General features: G+C 27.9%; 2 protein-coding genes across 2 annotated transcripts; both read right to left on the bottom strand.

The window, feature by feature from the left end:
- Nucleotides 1-1,874: 1,874 nt before the first annotated feature.
- On the bottom strand, nt 1,875-4,079 carry LOC115722088 (epsin-3). The gene is made up of 3 exons (XM_061103765.1): nt 3,852-4,079; nt 2,848-3,135; nt 1,875-2,603 (listed from the first exon to the last, which is right to left on the bottom strand). The coding sequence occupies exons 1-3, from the start codon at nt 3,941-3,943 to the stop codon at nt 2,084-2,086; spliced, it is 900 nt and encodes a 299-aa protein (XP_060959748.1). The 5' UTR covers nt 3,944-4,079; the 3' UTR covers nt 1,875-2,083.
- Nucleotides 4,080-8,202: 4,123 nt separating this feature from the next.
- Nucleotides 8,203-9,456, bottom strand: LOC133030983 (uncharacterized). Its single transcript, XM_061104147.1, has one exon. It carries the CDS (start codon nt 9,454-9,456, stop codon nt 8,203-8,205), a length of 1,254 nt encoding a protein of 417 aa, XP_060960130.1.
- Between the last annotated feature and the right edge of the window lie 4,843 nt (nt 9,457-14,299).

Consider the following 14,299-nt stretch of genomic DNA (forward strand, 5'->3'; position numbering starts at 1 on the left):
CTTGGAGTTGCTTCTAAGATCCTTGGGATAAATATCAAAAGAAACAGAAGCAAAGGGCTACTGGTTTTAGACCAAGAGGATTACATCAAGAAAATCATAGAGAAGTTCTCTATGGGAGATTCAAAAATCACTAAACGTTTATGACAAACCAAGACATCCTATGCAAAGACCAATGTCCTAAAACCCAAGCGAGAAAAGGAAGAAATGAGTGAGGTGCCTTATTCAAATGTCGTAGGGTCTATTATGTATCTAATGGTCCGCACTGTACTCGACTTAGCTTACTCAATTAGTGTATTGAGTAAATACATGTCAAATCCAGGGAGAGAACATTGGAAAGCTATGAAATGGGTATTCAGATATTTAATTGGTACTAAAAGAGTTGGTTTAAAATTCTTGAGACAAAATAGCAACAACACCATTGAAGGTTACAGTGATGCTGATTTTGTCGGGGACGTGGATAGCAGAAAATCAACTTCACTTACTATTTCCTACTAGGAGGAAAATGTGTAAGTTTGGAGAGTTCAACTACAACCCGTAGTGGCCTTATCCACTACCGAAGCCGAATATGTAGCAACTACGAAGCAATAAAAGAGGCTATATGGATTAAAGGGCTTATGAATGATCTAAACCTATTAGACGAAATCCTATAGTCTACTCGCATACCAAAGCCGCATACACCTTTGTAAAAACCCTATGTTCCATGACGTAACAAAGCACATAGAGATCAAGTACCACTTCATCAGAGATAAAGTGACACAAGAAGAAATAAAAATTGAGAAAGTACCAACGAGAGGAAAATCCACTGACATTGGCACTAAAATCCTAAACCTGGGCAAATTCAAGCATTGCATGGATTTGCTAGGTATGGGCAGTGATGATTAATCACTGCCACATGAGTTAGGACCCTCAGAAAAGACATTAACGACACTCAACTATGGTTAGAAAAGCCCTAGATGGATTGAGGTGGAATTTGTTGAAATTAAATCCATCTAAGTCTTTTCTTAACCATAAGTCGGTTACATGAAAAGCAACTTGCACATCTACAACAACCTAAATACAGTTACAAATAAAAGATCCTAACTACCATAACAGAAATAGAAGATATACCTGCCAGCTCATCTATCCTAGACCAGTTTTCTGATCCTTTTTCCCAAAGAAAGATAAAAGGCGCTTCGGTCTCATTTTTTGGGCGTATCCGAATACTAGAGAGAAAGAGAGAACGTAATTGCTTCCGAGTTCAATGATAAGAACTCAGAGTTGAGAAAAAGAGAGAAAGAGTGAGAATTCTGTGTGTAGAGAGAGATAGAAGTAGAAACCAGAGAGAAATACATAGCAGTAAAGAATCGAAGTCTTACCAGTTGTTCTTGTAGCTGGAAGCTTCATGAAAGCTTGTACTGGATCTGAATTTGATAGTGCAAGGGCTTAGCTTTTTTGAGGCGAGCTCAAGAGGACTACCCCATCAACTCAGGGGGAACCTCTATAAAATACTGTGTTTGATTCTCTTCTTCCCTAACTCACTTCTGCATAACCTTTCTCTCTAATTTTGAACTGTGCATGCATGAACTTTGATCTAACCCTATTTGTTCGTAGCTAAGAAAACTTGATCACCTTTCTTGCTTTAATTTTGGTAAAGTTAAATTGGTTTTCAATTGAATGCATGGTGTCAAAAATTGGTGTGTGATACGTGGACAGATTGTGTCCACTTGCTGAATTGTTAAAGGTCAAGATTGACCTTGTGTCTTGTGTGTGAAAGTTGACTTGTGTAGGGATAAGATTGTAAAATCCCAACAGTAACTATAATATATAATTATATAAAAGAAAAAAAAACTATATATATTTGAATATGCACACACTTCAACAAGTGGTAGAGGGAATAATAATAATAGAGATAGATATATACAAAAGAATGTAAAAGCCAAATAATGACCAGAGTGATGCAGGCAGAGTAATAATGTATACAAATTAAATGTATAATTATATAGAATAAATTACTGAAAAGTATGTATATTTTTGTAAGTAAAATATTTTTTTGTTCCCTAAACGCAAGTTTAGTCTGCCTTAACTCAAATCTAAACCCGTCCTGCTAATACCATAGTGAAGATTGTCGATTATATTTCTTGTTGGACTCTCTTCTCCCAACATCAGAAACACTTCTCAACCTACCATAATCTTTTGACGATGAAGATGAAGATAATGGATTAAAAGTGTTTGTTAGTTTTGAGAAAATTCCACCCACAAAACCATTATTTAATCTTTCTTTGTGATGATCAAATTCTTCTTCATCATCATCAAGAAAATAGCCACTTTCATGAGTTGAATTATCATTAGGAGAATCCCAAAGGTGCAATCTTTCAACAATATTAGTGTTGTCATGATCTTGTTCGTGTGATGAACAGCTTATTCCACCAACTGAATAATTGTTGTCATTTGCTGAAGAAGGCTCCATTATTGGCATATTTGATGAAATGGGTCCAAAACCAAAACCATAGATTTCTTTTTTTACTTTGAGAGCTTTCAAACGAGCTTCTTTAAGTAATGTTGATCCTCCTAGAAGCTTTAATATCTCATCTGACTTCCTTTGCATATTCTCACCCCAATTGATTCTAAAAAAAATTAACACCAAAATTTATAGTATTATTATTTTTTTCAAGGAAAAACAATTGCTTGTTTTATGTTCTTGTAACATTATACTATGTTTCCATTTTCTTTACAAATACATAATATTTGTTTAACGATTTTTAGAAATATCATGTATTGTTTTAAGAAGGATTGGAAAAATTGTATTTGTTGTAATTAAGTTGGAACAAATTAATAAAGTGATGATGATATATAAGATTTAATTGTTACCCGTTGTGGTCTACGAATTGAAAAGTTCCTAGCTGGTGAATGACTTGGGAGTCACACACAAACTCTTGGGAGAAATCTAAAGGGCCATGAGTGAGCAAGAACTCAAGAACAACAAGAGCTTTGTAAGCTTGCCTCCATTCATTCCAATCAACACAATATAATCTTCTGTGAAGAACATCAACAATTCTCCAATAATCATCTACTTCATTATAACATGCTTCTGCAATTCTACTCATTATTCTTGGGTCAGGGCTGCATGAATCCCCATTTGTTGCTTCCTCAGCCAACCTATATACATATATTTATACATACAACAATTAATTTTAATTATATATTATTATTATTATTTTATCATTATATTATCGAAATTTTACTAAAGCATCTTAACACGTGTCATAATGCTATTGGTATATAGATTTTAATGTGGAATCTCACATATCGCATATTGTGATTAAATAAACAATATACCAATTATAACTCTCGTGCATTTCTATATATGGTGTTGAACACCTTAATTATGCAAAAATTAACGTAACTAATTTTAATATAAACAACTTGAAGACAATTCCTAACATAAATTATGCAAAAATTAACCTAACTAATTTTATCATAATACCTCTAGATTAGGTTATTATTAAATTTATTTTTGACCAAAAATCAATTGAAAAGAAAAAGTTCAATCAATAACTTTTACAAAACACAGAATACAAAATAATATTTTAAAAAATATACATCACATGATAAAAATGAGAATCCCAGTCCGTACTTATTTAGAAAAAAATAATAAGTTCATAAGAAAGAAAAAAAAAAGCTAAATCTAATAACTATTAGCCTAAATATATACTGATTATAATGACTTATAAGATATTTCGTTCATCTTGAGTCATTATAATTCTTTTGCAAAATTGTTTTTTTATCCGATTCAACTATTTATTTATTTTTTTTTTTTTTTGTAAAGAATTATCCAAATTAATTCAAAGGAAAAAAAATCAAAATTTGCTTACAGTTCAGCTTCAGTAACATCAGTAAAAGCAAGCCTAGCAATGTTATATTTGTGTTGCAGAAAAGAAGATGCATGCTTCTTAATAAGCTCCATTAATTAATATATATAATAAAAAATAAGTAATCAACTCCAAATGAAATATATTATAATATGTATGTATATATAGAACAAAAGAAGGTAGTGATCTAATAAGTAATTCATGTAATTAATTAGTTAATTACGTACGTACTACTAGCTAGCTAGTAGTTCATTTGAAATAATTAATCATATAAGTGTTGCATATATAGAGACTACCAATTTTAAGTTGTATTGGGTGATGGACCATGATTGTAGTTAGCTTTGAGATTTATATGGGTGTGATATGGTCAACATCACTAATTAATATTATTATTATTTGAATTTGACCAAATAATTAATAATATATGCATGCATGTTTTGTTTTTCAAATTATTCTTTCACCATATATTTTCATGGTTGACTAATTCTTAATTAGGATAGTAACATTCCTTTATGATCATCCCGAGTAAGAAGCTTTGCACATTTGGTACTCATGAAATTAAAATCATCGATCTCGAATAATGTTGATCTTTCAAAATTTGATACAACATATTTAGAAAAGGGAAATACGTACATTATTAGATTGCAAACTATATATTATTTATAAGAAACTATTTAAACACCTTATTATCAATATTCATTTTGAGATTAAATTTTATAATTCTTCCTATGATCGATATCAAAGACAAATAACTTTGATAACCAGTTTGTTTTATTCGAATCTTAATTTTTCAGTAAATTCATACCAAAATTAATGATTAATCTCCATAACATAATAACAATATATTCATTTAACTAGGTGCATTTAAAGGAAAATAAAAAACATATACAACTATATATATATACATCCATAGTTAAATAAAAACATAAATTCATATATGCACGAACAAAAAATTTAAAGAACAGTAACTTTTTGTTGATAATAAAAAACAAAGATATAATATTATTAATTAATGAATCTCAAATTTCATAGAGTAATAATATGTATTATTTCAATTAATTATTTATACGCATTAATTAATTCAAATTTAATGATTATTTTTTTTTTTGTTAATAACGATTAGCATTTAAATATTATGCTTCAATTAAGATAATTAATACTAATACCTACATAATTATTTTGATATTTATGTGATTTTATGGTCATAAAAGAAAGTTGAGAAACTAATTAATATTCTTAATTCATATTTTATATATAAATAGTAGAAATTTCGTCATAAAAGTGTAGCTTTGACATAAAAGTACAATATATATTATATATGACTATTCATACGTAAACAATTACAAAAGAATCCCCTCATACTATATAGAAGTACTCTCATTATTGTTGTTATTTATTTATTAACTTATTTGTTATATAGAGTGTATATATATATATGTCACATTTAATCTAATTATTTATAAGAACACTATACATTTTATTACAATTAATTAATTTTGAGAGGCTTTATGATTATGGATATAAATGATATTAGAGCGAAATAATTTTAATTATATATAGTGAGTGTGTTTTATTCATATCTTTTCAAACATTAAGTAAATTACCAAAAGTTAATCTTAATAATATGATAGTACAATATATAACTATATACGTGGCATTAAATAAATTTTTTTAAAAAAATATAGCACTTTTATGATTAATTTTTTTTGTTAATAATAAATAATATTTGAATATTATGCTCTACTTAATTAGTGTGTTATATTATAGTAATATTTTATATATAGTGTAAATTTAAATCTCTAATTAATTTGAAATTTGTATAATAACCTTCACATTTATCTTGTAGAATCAAATTTTGAACAAGAATAATTTAAGATTCACATATAATTATATGGATTATTTTGTATGTATAATACTTTTATAAAACTAAATATGGTGTATATATGTTTCATGCAAGGGGTGGATAAACATCCTCACTTAACACATGTGTGATATATAGATTTGTGGTCTTATATCTGTTTCTTGTTTTCATAATTTTTAAGTATTACAATTTAATTAATTTGAAAATTTTCGTAATACTTATTTAAATCAGTATAATATAACTTAGTTAGAATGTTTTTTTTTAATTAAATAAAAACAAGAAGAAAAAATAAATTACCAGTGAAATGAGAGCATGTGTTATAAAATGAGCAGGTTATATTATATATTATATAAAATCAGAACTTCCATAATTATATAGATATTTAAATACTATTAGATTTTTTGTACGTTATAATTTTAAATGATAGTAGATTTGGGTATGAAAATTAAACACGAGTAAACAAAATATTATTTTTCAATTGAACGACAAATCACTTGCACTTAGTAATAATATTATAATTTACACGTGTGTATGTCTTTTTGAAAAACTATGTCCCACCTCATTAATAATTAATTATAAATATTCAATTACTAATAAATAATAAAAAAATACAAAAAAGCTAATTGAGTGAGGAGAAGTTCAATCATTGCTTTTATTTTTATGACTTATTTATCATATATAGTCTTATGTCCTATTAAAATTATATTACACATTTTATTACCATCAATAATTGATTTTGAAAGACTTTAATGGTATCAGAGCAAAATACTAACTTTAGTTGCAGTGAGTGTGTTTTATTTCCATGTTTATTATCTTTCCAAATATTAAGTTAATTCATAACGAAAGTTAATTTCGATAACATGATAACAACGTATCATATGATTTGTTATAAGCTGAAAGAATTCTCGTTAAATCTTTAATACAGAAAAATATTGCAGTCAGTTTGATATCGAGTAACATTGCTTATAGTAGTTTTATGATTTTTTTTAATATTATAATTAGTGTGATATCAATTAAGTAATATTTTATGTATAGTACATAAATTTGAACCTTATTATTTTAAAATTTGTGTAATAATGTAATTCTAAAAATAAATTAAGTGATCTTATAATATCAAACTTTGACACATAAAATATTTTTATATAAAATGACACATCTATATATACATATATATATATCAAGGGATGCGCGGATGATAATCACTTAACATATATGTGCTATAAATTTTTGGTCTTATATATTTATTTATTATTTTTATATCTAGGCATAAAATATTAAAATTTTTAGTCACATTTGTCAAAGTGTATATGTAATATAATTTATATATGTATATATATATTATATCTTAGCTAGAAAGTGTAATTATATATTTTTTTTAATTTAATGGAAACAATAAGAGAAAACAAACGTTAATAGAGCGTAAAACAGCGTAAATAAAATATAAATTTGTTGCTACAGTATAATAACTATAACGACTATAATGTTTCATTGTTATGACTTTTTTTTAGCTTACGTGTACACAAATAACAATAAATATTATTATATTCTATATTCTATATAAAATCATGACATAATTAATTAGATATTTGAATAATAACAAATTCGTTGTACGTTATAATATTAAATGATAATGGATTTGGTACGGTTTTTTTGTGCATATAGGTGTGAAAATTAAATACGAGTAAGCAAAATATTATTTTTTATGAGTACTGACATGTAGAAGGCGTGTATCTAATATTACGTTTTACATCTATATAATTTTTTAAAACTGTGTCCAACCTCATTAATAATTAATTTTATATATATTGATTTTATGTTCATGAAAATCTTCCAGTATTTTTTTATTAATTTTATTAATTTTTTTTTTATATATAAATAAAAGTAAAACAAAATTGTGTGAAGTTTTTTATTTTTTTTTTTACTAATTCGATCACTAAAACCAATGTAAAAATCTCAATTGAGATCTTTCATTTCTATACATTTTGGCTATACAAATTTTTTATTAATTAACTATATGTTGTGTTGTATTTTCCTTATTTATTTATTAATTATTATTTGCTTTTAAAGGATTATGGGTTGATGCATAGTGACTGTGTATAACTTATTTGACATTATAATATTCATATTTATATTCACATATATATAATTATATATACACTATAAAACATAACAATAATAATAAAATAAAATCCAAATATATTCTCAACATGCATTTTTTTCCTTTTGGAAAATTACATTTGAAAAAAGAAAACTTCATGAAATTAATTAAAGGCTCCATTAACCTATAATTAACTCTAATCCGATAAAAATTAAATCTCATGACACAAAAATGGGTCTTCTAGCTAGCGCTATTCTTTGAATCATGACTAACACAGATGAGACGACAGACTCGATAATCTTAAAGAGAGAAAAATGACATAATTAACTAAGACTAAACCCTAATTAAACGATTAATTTGCATGAGAGAAAAAACAACAATTAATGGATTTTCATCTATGGAGATTTAGTGACAGGCCAGAGCTTGAGAGTGAAATCAATTTTCGCCTTCTTTTCCTTCTCCTTCTCCTTCATCTCCGCCGTCCGTTTCTTTTTAGGAATCGGATGGTCCAAAAGACTTGTAAATGGCCTAGTTTGATCAACAGAATCCAACACCACCACATCATCATCATCATCATCATCTTCCTCCTTCACATTCTTATTAATATTCTCTTTATTCTCATCTTTGTCATCTTCCTTGTCCTCCTCCTTTTCCTCTTTCTTCTTGTCTTCCTTCTCCTCTCTCTGCCTCTTCGGCCCATTACCACTCAGGGTAGAAGTAGGCAAATGAGTAGAAGTAGGAAGAGAACACACTACCTGAGGGGGTGTGTTCGGGTGAGTAGCCCTACCAACAGAACTATTAAAATTATTATTATGAATAAAATTATAATGTTGTTGATAAAAGTTATTATTATTATTAGGAAGAGGAGGGGGAGGAGGAGGAGAAGGAGTAGCCAGCTGGCCACCACCACGACCATTGTTGACATGGTTGTTCCCACTGGCCCCGCCAGCTGGACCCATCATCAAAACATTGTTATTGTTGTTGTGATGGTGCTGGTGTTGGTGTTGGTGGTGGTTGATATGGTTATTGGTGTTGATTTGAGTCAAAGCAGCGGCGGCAGGATGATGTTGGACATTCACTGGAATAGTGGCGGGCATGTTGACTGGAATAGCGGCGGCAGCATGGGCAGGAATAACATCCTGAGCAGCATGGTGGTGGATGTTGACTGGAATAGTGGTGGCCGCCGGAATTTGAAGAGGCGGCGACGGCTGATGGTGATGATGTTGATGATGATAAGGTGTTTGGATAAAAGTTGGCTCTTGTCCATGAATATAAGGAAAAACTGTAGCTTGGGCTGGTCCATCTGATTGGATAACATAAACATGATTATTATGATTATTATTATGATTATTCATCATCATAAGTTGTTGTTGATGATGAATTTGTTGTTGTTGTTGTTGAAGTTGTTGTTGACGATGAATGAAATTATTTCTTCTTTGTATAGCCAAATCTTCTTCCACCAAATGAGTCTCAATATGGTTTATTAGGGCTTGTGAGTTCATGAACATTTGGTTACACAAACGACAAGCTATTTGCTCATGGCCCATACTAGGGCCTCTTCCTTGCCCACGTGGCGGCAGAGGTGGAGGCGGAGGCGGTGGCAGTGGATGAGCTTGAAATGAGTTCATATTTCTACCACCCGCCGCCATAGAGAGAAATGATACAAAACTCGAGCTAGGGTTTTCTTTAGGTTTTTTAAAGAAAATGAAAGAGAGTGAGATTTTTTTCTTTTTTGATGAGTGTGTTTAAGAAATGAAAATGAAGGTGTAATTTATAGGTAAAATTTTGGTGTTTTTGGGTTAGGACATGTTTGGTAATATATTTGTACAATATCAAAGTTTTGGAAGTTTGTTTATTGTGATTATTGTTTTTCTCTAATATACACACAACACATGTTAATGCATGCATTTGCATATATTTGTTTGAGAAATTTAATAAATTTTGTCAAATTTGTATTATTCAACCAAAAAAAAGTGTTTATTATGGAAAGTGGATTTATTGAAATTTAATGAGAATTTAGAAAAGGATATGTGGAGAGTATTTTTTTTTTTTGGTAGAAACAAATCTAATAATAATATCTAATGGACTGGCCTTCTGTAAATTTAACGTATAAAATATTTACAATATTAAAAGAGAAATTATATATTATTATAATCTATTATTTTTTGGAATTTTTTTAAAAATAGAAAAATACACCTGTATATACACGGAGACTACACATATAAAAAAATATCAGATTTTTCCAAATAGAATTATTTTGTATTTTTTTTATTTAATTTATTATTATATGGTAAATTATTTCTTTCAATTATCTCTTCTTTTTAATTTAGTATGTCATTTGCAAATACATGTGTATATATTCAAACATTACTTTTTACCATATTATGTGTTTTTTCAGAAATATCTATGTGGATTTCTTTTTCAGTAAAAGAAATTAACTTCATATATTATTAGCTGTCATATGATTTTTTTTCTGATATTGAAAATTTATAACATACTTAACTTGCCTATATATAAGATAAGACTTTACAATATCCTTTTTATATATATATATAAAATAATAAAAACAAATTTTCCCAAATAATTTATTTATTATTTGATAAATGTACATCATTAACTTTTCCAAAAAGCAAAAAAAATCGTTTAATTTAAACTTTAATTATATGGTATGAAAATCAATAGATGTGTTGGCTAGCTGGCACTAATTAAGGAGAATTAACACTTGAAATTAATTGACATGTCATTATTATTAAGGAAATATATATATAGCCTAACTATATAGTTTTAGTTAATTCACCGCTTAATTATAATATTAATCACAACTATATTTAGGTGTTTGTGTGATTGGATTTTTAGCAAAATTTGAGCACTGTGTAGTCTTCGATTAATTTACGTGATATATATTTACTTTGATAAGTCATATAAAAGTTGAATTGTAACATCATTAATAAAATATTGATTTGTATTAATTATTACGACCTAAATTTTAATACAATGTGAATCGTATTATTTAATACATAATAAATAGCCTTGACACAGCCCTAGCCCTGGCTTCAAACCCCGAACCCAAGCCTGAGACCCTAGACCCGACCCTGGACTCCGATCTCAGCCCTAAACCTGAACTCGAACCTCGGCCTTGCCCCGGTCTTAGACTCACCCTAAACCCGAATCCCAACCCTGGATCCAATTTTGGACCCGAACCCAAACCCGAATCCCGTCCTTGGAGACCTGAACCCTGACCATAGATCCCGTCCTTGGACCCGAACCCTAGCCTCGAATCCCGTCACCAAACCCAAACTCCAGCCTCGGCCCCCGAACCCTAAACCTTGGACCTTGGACTCGGACCTCGGCCTCAAATCAAGACCCTGACCCAGACCCACCTCAAACTCGAACCCGACTTAAATAAAATTTAAAAAAAAAAACAAAATTCACATAACATACTTTTATTTTTTTATTTTTAAAATTGAAAATAAAAGTAATTATAGAACACATTTTTTTTCAAAAATAATTTTTTTTTTTGAAGAAAATCATAGAGTTATATTCTAACTAATTAATCCGAACATTTACAATCCATCAGCATCATATAAACTCAAGGTCAATCAAGAACTATACATATAAAGTCGACTAATGTATAATCTAAAACTTCTCAAACCACTCTCTATCTTGCTTGCAATGTTCTTTGGCCAAACAAAAAATACCATATTTTAAGGTAGTGTTTGGTAACACTTTTTTAATCAGTTTTTTGTTTTTAAAATTGAAAAAGTAAAAATATTTTTTAAAAACACGTTCTATAAAATTATTTTCACTTTTTAATTTTTTAATTAAGAATTAAAATTTTAAAAACAAAACAAAATCGCTTTCAATATTTTTTAAATAGTTTTTTTCTTAATTAATATTTTAGATTCTGACCCGACTCGGACCTAAATCCCTCCCCACGGCCCTAAGCGTTGAACCCGACCTCTGACTCGAACCCAAATTCGACCCCGGACTTAGACCCGACTTAAATAAAATTAAAAAATAAAAATAAAAATAAATTTTACAGATAACATTTTTGTTTTTTATTTTTAAAATTGAAAAACAAAAGTGGTTACAGAACGCATTTTTGTTTTTCAAAAACAAAAATTTTACTTTTATTTTATAATTAAAAAATTAGAAAACAAAAATGTTACCAAACGGCACCTTAATAATTTCAATAATCATCTTTACAGTTATGTCAATACAAACAACTTCCAAGGACCGAAATCAATATGCATCATTTATACCTGGCCAAATATGGTAAATCAAGGCTACAATACAAGCAGAAATAATAAAGCTTCTTGAATTTACTTTCGTTTGTTCTAACAATCCACCTAATAAGTTGTTGAAGAGAAGCAACATTCGAGATCTTCGACTTAGCCTTTTCTTAACTTCCATCAAACTTCTTGCTAAAAGCACAGTGAAAAAACAAATGTGTAACCGATTCTTTCCCATTTTCACATATTAAACACGAACAATCTTGTGCCATATTATGATGATACAACATGTCTCGTGTTTTTAACAGATTTTGAACAACCAACCAAAAAATAAAACTATGTTTGGGGAGATTAAATCCACCCCAAACCTACTTACTCCATTGTAGTTTATCGCTTTCGGCCAGCTAACAAGGTGTGGATCGAAAGTCCACTAGGGATAAGACTCTGATACCATGACAAGAATCATGAGGTTCTATCTCAAAACCAATTAGTGATGAGTGGAGTAGGTCATGTTCTTATATATGGCTCAATACTTTTATATTTAATCCATGTGGGACAATGTTCTCAAATACAATATATTTTTATTTTTTAAATTAAAAAAACAAAAGTAGTTACATAACATATTTTTGTTTTTTAAAAAACAAAAAACAAAAAAATTATTTTTACATTTTTGAATTAAAAAAGTTAAAAAATAAAAGTGTTACCAAACATTACTCAATTAGCTATTAGCTATTTTAATTTAATTTATAGTAATATTATGAAAAGAAAAAGTTCAATAATTAATGAATAACACTAAAGTATTGTGCTTCAAATTATATCTATTAATATAAGTTTTATAATTTAAAACAAACCTTGACTATTTGTTTAGAGTGAATTTTTCTTAAAATAATAAAAAAAATACATTAGAATTGACTTGTCAACATAGCAACAAAAGCAACAAAGGGAAAATCCATATTCCACATATAATTATGTACATAAATTTAACATATTTTCTTGCCCAATTTTAAATTTAAGTTGGTGATCTCATATTTATTTATTATTGTCGTGTTTCTGATTTGAGATTTTTTTAATGATACATATACAATTTAATGACAGTAGATTTGGTGACTTTTTTTTAAAAAAAGTAAAGTGGACTAAAATATCTTTGTTTAACGGTTGAAAATTTGCACCTATTACACTTACATGTGTTTTTTTTCTTTTCGAAATCGTGTAAGCAATCCTACTCTTATCAATAATTATAAATATTTACTTTATGTTTATAAAAATGTTATTGTTAAGTATTATATTTTTACCTTTTATTACTAAGCTCAATCCTTGTAGAGAAGATAACATTCATGAGTTTATACTGTTTGTTGATTGTGTACACTTACATTCATTATTTGTGATAGTGTTTATAACTGCAAGTGCCGTGGAATTAATTAATTCATTTATAAAAACATAAAAACATAAAAACATTAATTATATATGTCTCTTACTATCAATTAATTTTAAAATAAAATTCTATAATTTGATATTGTATGAACCAAATAACTTAATAAGTTTTTTTTTCCTTCAAATCTTTTATTGAGTAAATTCATATCAAAAATAATAATGAATCTCAATATCATAAATATAATTTTATGATTAATTTTATTATCAATAATAATAAATAAAATTTTATTATTTTACTTCAATTGGCACATTTATATAAATTATTATAATTATTTAAATTTTTACTACATGAACTTATGACACTACTAATTAAATCGTGTCATTTAAAATAAATATACCGCTTATTAATTTTTTCTTTTTAAAAAAAAATTACAACATTTTATTAAATTTTATCTCATTTTTTATTTAAATTTTGACATGTTATTTTTATCCAAACCCCCCCCCCCCCCCCAAAAAAAAAAATAATAAAAATAATAAAATTAAACTAATAAAAATAATAATACATTGCTTAATTAAACACATTTAATAAACATAAGTGTTTACCTTGTGATATCAGGATTTGTTTGTTACATCATATTATATTATATTGAAGTATATTTTATGTAAAACTATACGTGGTATTGATTTTTTTTTTTTTTTTGAAAAAAAATGTGGTTTATTATTAAATGAAATCAACTATTACAAGAGCACTTAAGAATTTAGGACAAGCGTTTGTCCAAATACGAAATCCTTCTGAACTAGTAACAGATTTTACTAGTTCATGGGCCACACCATTCGCAACACGTGAAATAGCAAAATACGAACCACAACCAAGAGCAGCTAAAAGAGA

Source organism: Cannabis sativa, chromosome 9, assembly GCF_029168945.1.
Source record: "Cannabis sativa cultivar Pink pepper isolate KNU-18-1 chromosome 9, ASM2916894v1, whole genome shotgun sequence".
In the NCBI taxonomy this organism is placed as follows: domain Eukaryota; kingdom Viridiplantae; phylum Streptophyta; class Magnoliopsida; order Rosales; family Cannabaceae; genus Cannabis; species Cannabis sativa.

Bases quoted from the DNA above. Each gene is read 5' to 3' on its own strand.
- LOC115722088 (XM_061103765.1), bottom strand. From the start codon at position 3,943: ATGGAGCTTATTAAGAAGCATGCATCTTCTTTTCTGCAACACAAATAT. The intron at 3,136-3,851 runs GTAAGCAAATTT...ATATGTATATAG, and splicing joins GATGTTACTGAAGCTGAACT to GTTGGCTGAGGAAGCAACAA. The intron at 2,604-2,847 runs GTAACAATTAAA...AATTTTTTTTAG, and splicing joins CAATTCGTAGACCACAACGG to AATCAATTGGGGTGAGAATA.
- LOC133030983 (XM_061104147.1), bottom strand. From the start codon at position 9,456: ATGGCGGCGGGTGGTAGAAATATGAACTCATTTCAAGCTCATCCACTG.